This window comes from Lichenostomus cassidix, unplaced genomic scaffold (assembly GCF_008360975.1).
Source record: "Lichenostomus cassidix isolate B80296 unplaced genomic scaffold, HeHo_3.0 unassigened_scaffold_chr26, whole genome shotgun sequence".
Taxonomy (NCBI): Eukaryota; Metazoa; Chordata; class Aves; order Passeriformes; family Meliphagidae; genus Lichenostomus; species Lichenostomus cassidix.
The window spans coordinates 67,931-83,046 of NW_028147268.1; the positions used below are offsets into that span (position 1 = coordinate 67,931).

A 15,116-nucleotide genomic window follows, 5' to 3' on the forward strand; every position below is an offset into this window, starting at 1 on the left:
CAGCACCCAGGGCACCGGGACTTTGCCCGGGCTAAGCCGGAGCGGCTTTAGGCTCTCCAGGGTTTCTCAGCGGCTCGGGAAGCACGCGGGGAATGCGCGGCGGGGGGCCGAGCGCGGTGACCCCCCTGGTGCCACACGGGGTGGCATTCCGGGCATAGCCCTGCCATGCCACCCTGTCCCTGCTGCGCCCGCGGCTCCGGTTAATCCAGCTGGAAACGGGAAATCGGTCCGGAGCGTTTCAGCGCCTCGGCAGGAGGAGGGAGGGAGGGGAAGGGTGGAGAAGCAGCTCCTGCCACCAAACCTGGGGACATTTCACAAATCCGGACCCGCAGGGATGTGGGAGCAGAGACGGGGAGAAGGAGCTCCTCATCCCAACATCCCCTCAATTTTGGGCTGTTTGTCCAGCAGCTGCTAAACACTGAAATCCGGATTTCCCACTCGCAGGGGGGCTGATCCCTCACACTAGGGATGTGCCCTGGCCCAGTTTGGCACCAGTTAAACCCAGTTTGAGGAGGGGCTGAGTGCACATCCTCACCCGGCACAGCGCCATGCCAGCGGGAACAGCACAGGGACAGGGACAGGGACACGGACAGGACCCCAGCCCCTCCCTGACCCCCAGCAAGCACGGGGACAACTCAGCTTCACCACTTGCTTTTAATTCAATGGTTTTCTCCAGCCCGCGCTGTGGGAAGGAGGGAAAACACAAACCCCCCTGGAGAGGGGAAAGGGCCAGCGAGCACGGGGGACAATAGTGCAAGGAGCCGGGTGACACAGGGCCACAGCCACCTCCCAAAACCACCCCTGGGAGGCTGCTGAGGAGCCGGACACACCCCGTGCTGCTGCCCTCCGCACCAGCTCGGACAAAGGCAATAAATAAACGCACGGCGCCTCGACAAAGGCACCTTTTTTTTTTTTCTTTCTTTTTTTCCACGATTCAGTGAGAGATGTTGGCATCACAGCATTTCTCAGCGCAGGCTTCTGGCCGCATCCAGTCGGGTCGCTTAGCACAGGAGAGGGCAGAGCCGTGGCCTGGGCGTTTTTGGCCCCCCCAGCACCTCCCAAATCCCAAATCCCAGCCCACGGGCAGCACCTTGGAGCCCTCCCCGCCCCCTGCTACATCTCCAGCTTGTTTGAGGTATATCACCCGCCCCCCTCCGGTACCTTGTGCAGCCAAAAAACAGTGCAAAGGAAACGAAAAATCCCCCCCAACCCCTTGCTTTCGCCCCCCATGGTGAGATGAGCCTGTTTGAGAGGGTTGGACGGCAGCGAGGAGCCTCGGGGAGCCCCCAGCCCCTCCTGGGGGGCACTCGGAGGGCTTTGGTCCATTAAATGTCCAGGCCTGGGGCATCCCCCGGCCGCTGCCCCTCCCCGAGGCTGCCAAATAAATACAGGGATGTGGATCAGCAGCACCGGCAGCCCCGGGGAAGGGAGGAGCGCTCAGCCCCCTCCCCAAAACGCACCGCGGGGAGGTGACCTCAGCTCAGCTTCACCCCGACGGCCACGGCGCGCCGGTAGAGCTCGGTGCCGTTGTCACAGCCCGCCAGGGACGCGCTGCTCTCGGCCAGGGGGCTGCGGCAGTGGGTGACAGTCCAGCGGCGCAGCCTGCGCCCTTCCTCCCGCTCCTCGTCCTCGCCCAGGCGCAGGAGGCTCTCGGCGGACACGCAGCCCCGCATGGCCGCGGAGCCGGGCGGGCCGCGGGCGGGCAGGTCCAGCTGGTCGAAGGACTCGGTGGACAGGATGCTGTCCTCGCTGACGGCGCTGGCCGGGCGGCCGCGGGGTCCCGGCGGCAGGGGGATCTCGCCGAAACCCCCCAAGCCCTGCCCGGGGGGAGCCAGCGGCTCGGCGCCGCCCGAGGAGAACTTGCCGTTGTGCTTGAGGATGCCTTTCCTGCGGGCGGGGAGTCCCTGCGGGCCCGGCGAGGGCGGATCGGAGAACACATTCCCGTCCAGGTCCAAACTCGCCGCGTCCAGCACGTCCCCGGACTCGCAGCACTCCAGGGAGGAGTAATACCCTGACTCCCTGGCCGAGGGTTTCTTCAGAATTCCCTTCTTGGGCACGGCCGCGGGTGTCGCCGCGGTGCAGGGGGACAGCATTCCCGAGGACAGGATCCGGCTGAGCCCCGCGGGGATCCCCTCGCCCTCCTCGCCGGCCGGGCCAGCCGCGCTGGCCACCTTCTGCTCGCACGAGTTCCTCTTCTTCAGGATGCCCTTGGGCCGCTTGAGGATGGCCTTGGCGGGGTTCTCCTGGCCCGCGGGCACCTCCTGCAGCGCCTGCGACACGTCGTTCTCCTTCTTGGACTTCTTGAGCGAGCGCTGCCGCTCCAGCGCCGCGCCGGGGATGTGCTGCTTGAGGAAGCAGCGCACCTTGGAGCTGTTCTCCAGCAGCGGCCGCGAGGAGCGCCGCAGCCACTCGGCCACCGTGGCCAGGGGCGACTCGCTCTCCCGCAGCAGCTCCTGCTCGCCCAGCGGCATCCTGTAGCCCCAGTTGACCCACCAGTGCGTGGCGATGTCCTCGATGGTGGCCCGGCGCTCCGGGTTCACCATCAGCATCCAGCGGATCAGCCCGCAGGCATCTGGGGGAGGGACGGGTCAGGCTCTGCAGGGGACACGCGGGGAAGGGAGGGGGACACGCGGGGGGACGCGGTGGCCTCACCTGAGAGCTTCGTGGGCTCCCGGTAGTCCCCACTCGTGATCTGCTTGACCAGAGTCTTGTAGTCGTGGCCGTCGAAGGGCATCGTGCCGTGCACCAGGATGTAGAGCAGGACACCCAGCGACCAGCTGTCCACCTGGGAAAGGGACAGAGGAGCCTGGAGGGGACAGCAGGGCCGGGCTGTGCCGGTCCCCACCCCGCCAGAGTGTCACCAGGGCTCCTGGGATGGCAGCAGCCGCAGGGAAGGGACAGAATGTGGGGAGTGCCACACACCAACCCCACAGTGCCAGAGCTCCTGTCATCCCAAACCCCACAGTGCCCAAAGCTCCTGATATCCCAAACCCCACAGTGCCAGAGCTCCTGTCATCCCAAACCCTGCAGTGCCCAGGTTTTGGGGCTCCTGCTATCCCAAACCCCACAGTGCCCAAAGCTCCTGTTATCCCAAATCCCGCTGGGAAAACCCCCAGAGCGATCCCACAACCCACCTCAGGGCCCTTGTAGGGCCTGCCGTTGATGATCTCGGGGGATGCATACAGAGGGCTGCCGCAGTAGGTCTGCAGCAGTTTGTCCTGCTGGAAAACGTTGGACAGCCCGAAATCCGCGATCTGGGGGGACAAACACAGCTGTCAGCTGTCACTGTTGTCACCCAGATCTCCCTTTCCCTAGTTTCCCGAGGCTGGAAGTTTCCCTGGAGCTCTCCGAGGATGAACCCACCCCAAAACCAGGGTCCTGGCTGCCCTGAATCCCCTCAGGGTCACCACCAGACTTTCCCTCTCTGAGGTTGCTCTCTCCCAAAAACCTCATCCCAGCCGCGGCCGCAGCTGCCCTGCGGGGATCAGAGCGGCAAGGTGAGGCTGGAAGGACTTCCAGGCTCTCCTCCAGCTCGTTCCCAGCTCGTTCTCAGCCACCCCAGGCTGCAGCGGTCCCTATCAGCTCCGCCCGGCGCAGGCATTCATTATCCTCATTACAGCTCACAGCGAGCAGGAGCTGCCAGGGCTGCCCGCGAGCTCCGGATTGCGGAATTATCCCCGCTGGAGATAAATCCCGCAGCCTGTTATCAGCGGCCGCAGGGATGCCTGGCCGAGGTCACGCTTTTTTCCTGGTAAAAAGCATGGCTTGGGGCCCTTGGAGCTGCCAGGGAATTCTCTGTGCCGGGAATGGCACTAAGGAAACCAGGGAGAGAGTCCTTGTCGCCCATCCAGCCTTGAGCTGGGTGCTCAGACTTTGCCCTTTTATCATCAGGGAGATATCAGTTATGGTTTCACAGATCTCCTGCTAGCCTGCCAGGCCCTGCCAGCCCTCCTGCTCCTGTTTTCCCGGGCAAACAGCATTCCAGGCCATGCCAGAGCTCCGGGAAGAGCAAACCCCGAGGAGACTGAGGTGGTGTGGTCACCCGCTGTCCCCTCGGGTGACCCCCGAGCACGGCCAGCGCCTCACCTTGATGTTCCCGTTGGCGTCCAGCAGGATGTTCTCCAGCTTCAGGTCCCTGTGCACGATCCCGTTCTGCGGGGAGAGTTTGGGGTTAATTCCCGAGGGTTTGGGGCAGGGAAGGTTCGGCAGCACCGAGAGGTCACTGCCGGTCAGGGGCAGGGCGAGCAGCACCGGGTGTGGCCCTGGGGATGGGCGGAAACTTTGTCCCTGCCCGAGTGCCACCAGCTCCGGGTGCCACCTGCTCCAGGTGACACCAGCTCCGGGCGCTGCTGGCAGCAGGAGCAGGGAGGTGCCTGCGCCAGGTGCCACCCTGGGCTCCTCCACTGTCCCCAGACTGGTGGTGGCAGTCCCGCCAGGACCTGCTGAGCCCAGCTAAGCGAGACCCCGACCTGGTTTGGGGTCAGGAGCTGCTCTGCCACCCTCTGTCCCCACCACGGGCTGAGACAGCGTCCTCCGGGGGGACCCTCAGGGTCCTGCCAGGGTGTCACCCCGCAGCCCAGGAGGGTCCTGCAGCTCCATATTCCCTTCGGGAGCAGCACAGGTAGCCCAGGGTTTGGCTCCAGCCCCGCGGGCAGCCCTGGGCGTCTCCGTCTGGCACGGCGGGAGGGGAGGTGACACCTCCCGGCCGGGTTAGTCACCCCCGCACGGCAGCAGCGAGGCCGGGACCTCCCAAAAAGCTGCCGGGGCACTGCCACACCCTGCAGCCCAAAGCGGCACCAGCCCTTCTCCTGGGAAAGGTGAACAACCTCGAGCTCCTGTCACCTCCCAGCCCGAGCTGCATCTCTCCCAACCCCTCTGCCGGCCCTGCAGAGCTCTCAGGAGCCCAGCCAGCCCATCCAGCCCCTCTCCCGCCGGGAATCCCTCGGGAATCCCGCCGCCAGCCCACCTTGTGGCAGTAGTAGACGGCGGACACGACCTGGCGGAAGAAGTGGCGAGCCTCCTGCTCGGAGAGCCGCTGCCGCTCGCTGATGTAGTCGTACAGGTCGCCCTTGCTGGCGTACTCCATCACGATGACGATCTTGCTGCTGTTCTCGAACACTGCGGGGCAAGGGGAGAGTCGGGAGGGATGATCGGGATTGCGGGAATTCTCACGAGGATGTTCCCAAAACGGGCAGGTGGAGACCTGAGTTCAGCATGGCCCAACCCAACTGCTGCCCTGCAGGTCAGGGGGTCACCAGGGCTGTCACCTGCATCCCTCAGTGCCACCAGGGCTGTTACCCCTACCCCTCAGTGCCACCAGGGCTGTTACCCCTATCCCTCAGTGCCACCAGGGCTGTCACCCACATTCCCCAGTACCACCAGGGCTGTCACCTGCGTCCCCCCAGTGTCACCAGGGCTGTCAACCCCATCCCCCAGTGCTACCAGGGCTGTCACCCACATTCCCTGGTGTCACCAGGGCTGTCACCCACATCCCCCCAGTGCCACCAGGGCTGTCACCCCCAACCCTCAGTGCCACCAAGGCTGTTATGACATTCCCTGGTGTCACCAGGGCTGTCACCCACGTCCCCCCAGTGTCACCAGGGCTGTCACCGCCATCCCCCCAGGGTCACCAGGGTTGCTACCCACATTCCCTGGTGTCACTAGCGCTGTTACCCCCATCCCTCAGTGCCACCAGGGCTGGTGGCCTGGCAGCTCTGTCCCCCCAGAAGATTTGTCCTCTCAGAGGCTGTGCCGCCACAGAGTCCCTGTCCCCACAGAAGCTCTGCTCCCACAGCTCAGTCCCCACAGAGTCCCTGTCCCCACAGAGTCCCTGTCCCCACAGAGTCCCTGTCCCCACAGAGTCCCTGTCCCCACCGAAGCTCTGTCCCCACTGAAGCTCTGTCCCCACCGAGTCCCTGTCCCCACCGAGTCCCTGTCCCCACAGCTCTGTCCCCACTGAAGCTCTATCCCCGCAGAGTCCCTGTCCCCACCGAGTCCCTGTCCCCACCGAGTCCCTGTCCCCACAGAGGTGACCCAGCCGCGGCTCTTCACTGCACCCCCAGCCAAAGGGGAAGGTGACAGCGCTGGCCCAGCCGCTGCCCTTCCTGCCTGTCCCCATCGCTCCCAAAAAAGGCTCTGCCCGGAGCCAAGGGCCGGAGGTTTGCTTTCTTCCTGTTGGCAGCAAAGCCACCTCGGTGTTTTGGAATTCCAGCCGCCGGTGTGACTCAGCCCTCGCAAACACCGCCGAGGAGCTGCCAAAGCCTCGCTTTGTTTGGAGCACAAAAGCGCTCTGCATCTCTCACAGGCGGCAGGGGAAAGGCAGATTCCAGCCCGAGGACTCGGGCTCGGCTGGAATTTTGGGCTAAGTGTGGTTCTGATTTGAACTGGACAAATTTCCCGTGTTCTCCCAACCTCCTGGCAGCCAAGGCCAGCCCTGGCCATAAAGCCAAGCCCGGCAGCAGCAGGAACTCTCCCAGCGCCCTGTGGTTTGGTTTTCCAGAGCCTCAGGCAAGGGAATGAACAGGACAGAGATTAAATCCTGCCTGGGGCTCGGAGCAGATCCACGGAGATTCCCAATCCTCCGGGATGAGCATCCACCACATCCCTGCTTCCCAGCCTCTCCCCACAGCCCCGCCGAGGCTTCCAGCTCCCAAAAAATCCCATTTGGAGCTGAATTGCCCGTCTGGGCAGGGAGGAGACAACGCAGGAAAGGCTATTTCTGGAGCAGGTATTTCCCTTCCCGGCTGGAAAACACAGCCCGGGAGCATCTGCTTTCCCTGCTGAGTCACCAGGAACCGCAGCCAGGTGCTGGAAGGGAGGAGAGGGCAGGGATAAACCCAGCCAGAGAGCTCCAAATCCCACCCAGAGGAGCCTAAATCCAGCCAGAGAACCCTAAACCCAGTCGGAGAACCCTAAACCCAGCCAGGGAACCCTAAATCCCAGCCAGAGAACCCTCAATCCACCCAGAAAACCCTAAATGCATCCAGGGAACCCTAAACCCAGCCAGGGAAGCCTAAATGCATCCAGGGAACCCTAAATCAGTCCAGAGAACCCTAAACGCAGCCAGGAAACCCTAAATCCCACCCAGAGAACCCTAAACTCAGCCAGGGAACCCTAAAACCCAGCCAGAGAACCCTAAATCCAGCCAGGGAACCCTAAATCCCACCCAGAGAATCCTAAACCCAGCCAGGGAACCCTAAAACCCACCCGGAGAACCCTCAATCCACCCAGAAAACCCTAAATGCATCCAGGGAACCCTAAATCCAGCCAGGGGACCGTAAATCCAGCCAGAGAACCCTAAACGCAGCCAGAAAACCCTAAACCCAGCTAGGGAACCCTAAATCCCACCCAGAGGAGCCTAAATCCAGCCGAAGAACCCTAAAGGCAGCCGTGTCTCACCTTCGTGGACAGCGATGATGTGGGGGTGGTTGAGGGAGGACATGATCTCGATCTCCCTCCGGATGTGGACGAGGTCCTGCTCGTCCTTGATTTTGTCTTTCCGGATGGATTTGATGGCCACCTGGATATGGGAACAGAGTCGGGGGGCTGTGAGATCCCAAAGAAATCCCTTCTCCCCTGTTTTGGGGTCAAGCAAGATCCCCACAGCTTCCCCACCCTGTATCCACCCGCAGCTCCATGGAAACAACGCTGAAAAAAAGGAAATTTTATCGCTTTGGGGTTTATTCATCCCAATTCCTGCTGCTGCACACTCGGGAAAAGCTCCCCCGCCCCCGAGGGACTCCCTGCTCCTCATCCCTGGAATTCGCAGGAATTCTGTCCCAGCCGCGGGAATGTGACCTGCAGATAACCACCACAATTCCCGGGGTCGGGGAAAAAGGGAATAAAACCCACACCTCGCGATTTGCTCGCCTCTAAACCGCTTTATTTCTAAGAGCCGGCAGGAGAAAATTCAGATTAAAGAGCACATCCCTCTCAGGCATTTTCCCGGCGTTTTCCAGGCGTTTTCCAGGCTTTTCCTTTGGGTTTTCAAGTTTCCCCTCAACGAGGAGATTGAAAAGGGAGGAGAAAGCAGAGTAAGGCCGGAGAATGAACGCCTCCTAATCCCCTTTCAAAGGGGCTGCGGGCTCACAATGCGCTCCCAGGGCTGAATTTACAACTGAATCCAGCAAGAATCCTTTTTTTTTCTTTTTTTTTTCCCCTTTTTCCCCTCGCAGACAGGAATGCGGAACAGCTTTAATCCCGTCAAGGGACCCCCGCGCCGGTCTCCCGGCAACCGGGAGAGGGGCCAGCGACCCCCGCCGGCCCCAGCTGCCGCCACGGGGAGCTTCCTGCTGCTCCGAGAGATGCTCGGCCTCGTATTCCTGGGATTTGGGGGATTTGGGAGCTTCTCCCCAAAAAGCCAGCCAGGGAAAGTTTTGCTAAGCCAGGCTTGTGGCACCCGCGGGAGGCACTAGGTGTGGAGCAGTGAGAGCTGAGCAGGGAGAGAGTCCCGAAAGGGGGATCAGGTGGGGATATGGAGTCCCTTTTTGGAGTCCCTTTTGGGCCCCAAATCCCATTCCTGTGGCCCCAAAACACCCCAGACAAGAGTAGGCATGGAACCAGCAAGATCTGAGCAGGGAGAAAGTCCTGAAAGGGGGACCAGGTGGGATATGGAGTCCCTTTTTGGAGTCCTTTTTGGCCCCAAATCCCATTCTTATGGCCCTGAACCACCTCAGGCAGGAAAAGGCATGGAAGCAGTGTGATCTGAGCAGAGAGAAAGTCCCGAAGGGGGGATCAGGTGGGATATGGAGTTCCTTTTTGGAGTCCCTTTTTGGCCCCAAATCCCATTTCTGTAGCACTGAACTAGTGAGATCTGAACAGGGAGAAAACCCCAAAAAGGGGGCTCAGGTGGGCACCTGAAGTCCCTTTTTGGAGTCCCTTTTTGGCCCCAAATCCCATTTCTGTGGCACTGAGCAACCTCAGGCAAGAGTAGGCATGGAACCAGTGAGATCCGAGCAGGGAGAAAGCCTTGAAAGGGAGCTCAGGTGGGCATATGGGGTCCCTTTTGGGCCCCAAATCCCATTCCTGTGGCACTGAACTACCTCAGGCAGGAGCAGGCATGGAGCAAGTGAGATCTGAGCAGGGAGAGAGCCTTGAAAGAGAGCTCAGGTGGGCACATGGGGTCTCTTTTTGGGGTCCCTTTGAGCCCCAAATCCCATTTCTGTAGCACGGAACCGGTGAGATCTGAACAGGGAGAAAACCCCAAAAAGGGGGCTCAGGTGGGCACCTGAAGTCCCTTTTTGGAGTCCCTTTTTTGGCCCCAAATCCCATTTCTGTGGCACTGAACAGCCTCAGGCAGCAGCAGGCATGGAACCAGCGAGATCTGAGCAGGGAGAAAGCCCCAAAAGGGGATTCAGTTGGGCACATGGAGTCCCTTTTTGGAGTCCCCTTTTGTCCCCAAATCCCATTCCTGTGGCCCTGAACTAGTAGGCATGGAACCAGCAAGATCTCAGCAGGGAGAAAACCCCAAAGGAGAGCTCATGTGGGCACATGAAGTCCCTTTTTGGGGACCATTTTTGGCCCCAAACCACCTCAGGCAGCACCAGACAGTGAACCAGCAAGATCTGAGCAGGGAGAAAGTCCCAAAAGGGAGCTCAGGTGGGTACAAAAAGTCCTTTTTTGTCCCCAAATCCCATTCCTGTGACACTGAACAACCTCAGGCAAGAGTAGGCATGGAACCAGCGAGATCTGAGCAGGGAGAGAGTCCTGAAAGGAGGATCCAGAAGTCCCTTTTTGGCCCCAAATCCCATTCCTGTGGCACTGAACCAGCGAGATCTGAGCAGGGAGAAAACCCCAAAATGGGACTCAGATGGGCATATGGAGTCCCTTTTGGGCCTATTTCTAAAAATCTAAATTTCTAAAAAAAAATTCTAAAAAATCCTAAATTTCTAAATCCAAATCTAAATTTCTAAAAATCTAAATTTCTAAAAATCCCATTTCTGTAGCACTGAAGCAGTGAGATCTCAGCAGGGAGAAAACCCCAAAAGGGGACTCAGGTGGGTACAAAAAGTCCCTTTTTTGTCCCCAAATCCCATTCCTGTGTCCCCAAACCACCCCAGGCAGGGCAGCAGCAGCTCCTGGAGCCTGCAGCACATTTGGGATCAACCAGGCAGGATGAACTCTGCCCGGGGGAAGTTCAACAACCCAAGATCTTCCAGAAAGCAATATTGAAAGTGTTCAGCATTTCTGGGAAGCCAAGCCAGGTTTTCATTCCCCTGACCTTTGTTTATCAGGTTAAATTTTAACGATTTTTATTTTTTTCGCTGCTGCCCCAGTTAGCTGACCTCACCAGAGGCTTTCTGCAGCCAGCCAGATTCCCAAATTCCTGCTGGATCTCTCCAGTCCTCCTCCCTGACACCCTCCCTGGCAGCCTCAGCATTTTTTTGGGGCTCACAGAGCATTTCCTTGCTGCCCCAGATGCTCACAACCCCAAAATTCTAAGCCAGGGCTTGAGGTAAGAGCCAAAATCCCATTAAAAAAACCAAAAAATCCCCAAAAATACCCCATAAAAAGCCAAAGTGGCTGCAGGAGATGCCCCTGGCTGTATCCAGCAGTGCCAGCTCCTCACCCCGATCCCAAAATTAGGGACCTCCAGGCAGAAGGAGCAATCCCATCCTCCCCCAGGGCTGCCGAGCAGCAGCTTTGTTCCCAAACTTTCCCTGCCCGGGAGGGATGGCAGCTGCAGATGTCCCCCGGAGATGGGAAAGGCCACCCTGGAGATGGGGACAGCAGCCTCGGGGACAGGAGAATCCCCCTCAGGGAAACAGCAGCAGGAAATCCCTGCGGAGCTTCCCTCGGGGAGTGCTTTCCAAGTCAAAAAAGCCTTTTAATTAAAAGGGTTTTTTTGGGGGCAGAGCAGGTATTTTCAGCGGCTGCTGCAAGATGCATGAAGCAGCTCCTCAGAAGCCGTTCCAGGCTGCCGGGGCAGCATTCCCTGCTCCGCGAAATGGGGATTTAAATCCCTATTTCATCACCCAGGGTTCTCCCCTTCCCGCAGATCAAAAGAGCCTCTGGAATATTCCAGGTGCTGCTTTCTCCCGCTGCCACCACCGCGGCCCCCAGGTGACGTTGGTGACACCGAGGAGAGTCCCACGGGAGGTCCCCGAGTTGGGTTGGGCTTGGCTGAGGTCCAGGGCTGGGAAAAAAAATCCAGGATGGGGGAAAAGAGAGAACCCAGAGGTTGCTGGGCAGATAGGTGCAGCGTGCTGGGTTTGGGACAGAAAACGGGCAGGGAAAAGGGGAAAAAAATAAAGGGGAAAAAAATAAAGGGAAAAAAGAAAGAAAAGGAAAGGGAAAAAAGAAAGAAAAGGAAAGGGAAAAAAGAAAGAAAAGGAAAGGGAAAAAAGAAAGAAAAGGAAAGGGAAAAAAGAAAGAAAAGGAAAGGGAAAAAAGAAAAGAAAAGGGGAGAAAAAGAAAAGAAAAGGGGAGAAAAAGAAAAGAAAAGGGGAAAAAAAAGAAAAGGGAGAAAAAAGAAGAAAAGGGGAAAAAAGGGAAGGGAAAAAAAAGGAAGGGAAAAAAAAGGGAAGCAGGGAAAAGAATGGAAGGGAAGGGAAAGGGCAAAAAAGGGGAGAAAGGAAGGAAAAAAAAGAAGGGAAGGAGAAAAAATGGGAAGGAAAAAGGAAAGAGAAGAAATAAAAAGAAGGGAAGGAAAAGAAGGAAAAAGAAGAAGGGAAGGAAATAAAAAGGAAGGGGAAAAAAGAAGGAAAGAAACAGGGAAGGAAGGAAAAAAAGGGAAGGAGGGGGGAAGGGGAAGGAAGAAAAAAGGGAAAGGAAAATAAAAAAAAAGAAGGAAGGAAAGAAAGAAGGGAAGGAAAAAGAGCCAAGAACTTCCTTCCCACCTGATGTGGGAATTTTTGTGAGGATTGGGAAAGGAACTCAGCAGGACCCTCAGGTCAGATAGAGGATTTTTTACCAGGAAAAAGAGATTTTTTTTTTTCTCAGTCAAATAATTCATGGAAGCCCCCAGAACATCCTCCAGCTGCAGGAGGCTGGAATTTCCTGCCACCTTCCAACCAAATCAGCACGGCCCGGTTCAAAACCAGAAATCCTGGCAGTCAGACGAGATGGTTCCACATCCAGGATGTCACAGGCCATTCCCCACCCGCCAGAGGCAAAATCCCGGCGGATGGAGCATCTCCAGCTTTTCAGCCCCGGCCGGTGCCGTGGGATCCCCGAGGCTTCCCAAATCTGGGGCTTTGGGAGGTGAAAAGCCACTCGAGGAAAGGAGCAAACAACACCCGAGTTGGGGATTAAACCTCCGGATTAAGCAGGCTGGGAAATGCTGAGTGCTGCGAGGGAGAATTTGTGGGGAAGAGGAGAGATTTGTGGGTGAAATCTGTTCCTGCACAGGTCGGGGCTGGCGAGAAGAGCTTCGGATTTTTTCCTGCAGGGAAATCTTTTTGGATTTCTCTTTGCATGAGAACTCAGCCATGCTCCTGAGCGGCTCCCAGGTTTTTTTTTTTGGGGCAGCTCCGAGATGCCGAGCAGAGATTTCCCAGCCGCAGCTCTCCTGGGTGAGGAGGGCAGGGAAAGCCAAATTTCTCTCGCCCATGCCGAGGGGAGGAATCCTCCCCTCTCCGTGGGTGGAAGCTGCATTTCAAGGCTCTGATTATGCAGCGAAGCAGCGGCTTCTCCCGGCTCGGATGGGCGATGGAAACGGCAGCTCTGCCTCCGATCTGATTGCGGATCTGATTTCGGATCCCATTTCAGCCGAGCCGCGGCGTTACACAAGGAAAGCTGGCGGGTTTGCGGCTCTTTCCCCCCCGGCGTGTCCCCGTGGGATGGCGCTGGTGGCATCTGACACCCTGCTCAGCCCCCGGCGGGGACAGTGCTGCGCTGTGAGGGTCCTTTTTGTGACCCTCGGGGCTGGGAAATCACCGCCGGGTTGGAACTCTGGCAGATTGCTGCAGGAGAGAGCAGCCGGGCAGGGAGCACCCCGAGTTCCTGCATTCCTGGGGGGCTTAGTCCCCCTTTTCCTTGGCAAATCTGCATTCCTGGGGGGCTTAGTCCCCCTTTTCCTTGGCAAATCTGCATTCCTGGGGATCCAAACCCCCTTTTCCCTGGGAAAGCTGAGTAACAAGGGGATCTCAAATCCCCTTGTTCCTGGGGGTTCAAACCCCATTTTCTCTGGGAAAACTGCATTGCTGGGGATCTCAATCCCCCTTTTCCCTGAGGAAAGCTGCACCTGGGGGTTCAAACCCCCTTTTCCCCGGACAAATCTGCATTCCTGGGGGTTCAATCCCCCTTTTCCTTGGCAAATCTGCATTCCTGGGGATCCAAACCCCCTTTTCCCTGGGAAAGCTGCGTTCCTGGGGATCTCAATTCCCCTTGTTCCTGGGGGTTCATTCCCCCTTTTCCCTAGGAAAGCTGCAACTGGGGGTTCAATCCCCCTTTTCCGTGGGCAAATCTGCATTCCTGGGGATCTCAATCCCCCTTTTCCCTGGGAAAGCCGCGTTCCTGGGGGTTCAATCCCCATTTTCTCTGGACAAATCTGCATTCCTGGGGGTTCAATCCCCCTTTTCCCTGGGAAATCTGCATTCCTGAGGATCTCAATCCCCCTTTTCCCTGGGAAAACCGCGTTCCTGGGGGTTCAATCCCCCTTTTCCCCGCGCCCTGTCCCGAGCGTTGCCTCGCACGGAGCCACTTTCTCCAGCTCGCCGTTGTGAGTCAGGATTTTGGACCTGCCGTGCTGGCGCTGCTGCTGCGCCCCACACCGTGTGAAAAGCACACCCAGCCCGGAGCCGGGGCGAGAGGAAGGGAAAAACCCTTCAGACTGGAGTGCCGTGTTTGCTTTGGCGGCCGCGCTGCTGCCGCTCCTTCCCGCAGGAAGCCTGACCGCGGTCAAGTGGGCGAGAGGAGCTGCAGCCCCCCGGAGGAGGGGGAGAGACACCTCCGAGCTCCACCGAGCCGCTCGGGGAGGGCAGAACCGCAGCTTCCCGCTCGCTGCGGGGCGGGGGAGCGCTGAGCCGGGCCGGTTACCGGGGAGCCGAGCCGGTTACCGGGGAGCAGCGGCCGGGGGATGCACCGGGGAGGCGATGCTCGGGGCGGGGGATGCTCGGGGGTCTCGCTCCGGTGCTCGGTGGGGATGCACCGGGCGCGGAGTGGATGGGGGAGCAGCGGGGCCAGGCTGCTCAGGGCCACCCGAAACACGGCGGGGATACACCGGGGGCGGCGAGGGACACACCGGGCCGGGGGGATGCACCGTGCGGGGGATGCTCCGGAGCCCAGCGCGGTGAGGATAGCCCCGGGGAGATCCTTACCAGCTTCCCGGAGCGCTCGCGGGCTTTCTTCACCTTGCCGTAGGTGCCCTTCCCCAGCGTTTCCAGGAACTCGTAGCGGTGCTTGAGGTTGTGCTTGTGGTGGTGCCGCTTCACCGCCTGCTTCTTCATCAGCGGCCGCGGCGACTTGATCAGCCCCTCGGCCAGCGAGGCGGCCAGCGCTGAGCCGGTCCCGGTGCCCGTTCCGGTGCCGGTTCCGGGCCCCGCCGCCCGCTCCATCCCGCTCCCGGCTCCGGCTCCGCCGCCCGGCGCGCCCCGGCCCGTCCCGGCCGATAAATGCGGCAGCTCGGCGGCCGCGCCCCTCCGAGCCCATTGGCGGCTGCAGGCAGCAGCTCCGCCCGGAACGGCGCCGGGGGGAGCCCGGGCTGCGGGGACACCCACCGGAGAGGGGAACCCACCGGGAGGGGCTGGGGGGACCCACGGGGTTGGGGGAAGTGGGAATCTAGGGAAAGGGAGAGAGGCAGGGGACAAAGGGGGACACGGGGTGGCTCCAGGCTGGAGGGAGGTGAGGGTTTTCCAGGGATCATCCAAATGGTGGGAAGAGGAGCGGGTGTGGAGGGCTGGGAGGGTCGGAGGGGCTTTGGGGGAGAGGCTGGGGGTCCAGGGCAAGGGGGAATGGTTTCCCAGTGCCGGAGGGCAGGGTGAGATGGGATATTGGGATGGAATTCCTCCTTGTGAGGGTGGGCAGGGGCTGGGATGGAATTCCCAGAGAAGCTGTGGGAATCCTGGGTCTCTGGAAGTGTCCAAGGCCAGGCTGGAGGACCCTGGGACGGTGGAAAGTGTCCTTGCCCATGGCAGGCGATGGCATTGGATGATCTTTAATGTCCCTTCCAACCCAAA

The 15,116-nt window shown here is 59.5% G+C and overlaps 1 protein-coding gene across 1 annotated transcript; it reads right to left on the reverse strand.

Annotated features, from left to right (window-relative positions):
* Positions 1 to 635: 635 nt before the first annotated feature.
* On the reverse strand, positions 636 to 14,540 carry NUAK2 (NUAK family kinase 2). Its single transcript, XM_085044236.1, has 7 exons — positions 14,259 to 14,540; positions 7,399 to 7,519; positions 4,967 to 5,118; positions 4,087 to 4,152; positions 3,135 to 3,254; positions 2,653 to 2,785; positions 636 to 2,572 (listed from the first exon to the last, which is right to left on the reverse strand). Exons 1-7 carry the CDS (start codon positions 14,493 to 14,495, stop codon positions 1,476 to 1,478), a joined length of 1,926 nt encoding a protein of 641 aa, XP_084900362.1. The 5' UTR covers positions 14,496 to 14,540; the 3' UTR covers positions 636 to 1,475.
* Positions 14,541 to 15,116: the final 576 nt, after the last annotated feature.

Excerpts from the sequence above, each read along its gene's own strand:
- NUAK2 (XM_085044236.1), bottom strand. The coding sequence starts at position 14,495 with ATGGAGCGGGCGGCGGGGCCCGGAACCGGCACCGGAACGGGCACCGGG. Across the intron at positions 7,520-14,258 it reads GCGAGCGCTCCGGGAAGCTG|GTGGCCATCAAATCCATCCG; the intron begins GTAAGGATCTCC and ends TCCCATATCCAG. Across the intron at positions 2,786-3,134 it reads GGCCCTACAAGGGCCCTGAG|GTGGACAGCTGGTCGCTGGG; the intron begins GTGGGTTGTGGG and ends TCCCTTTCCCAG.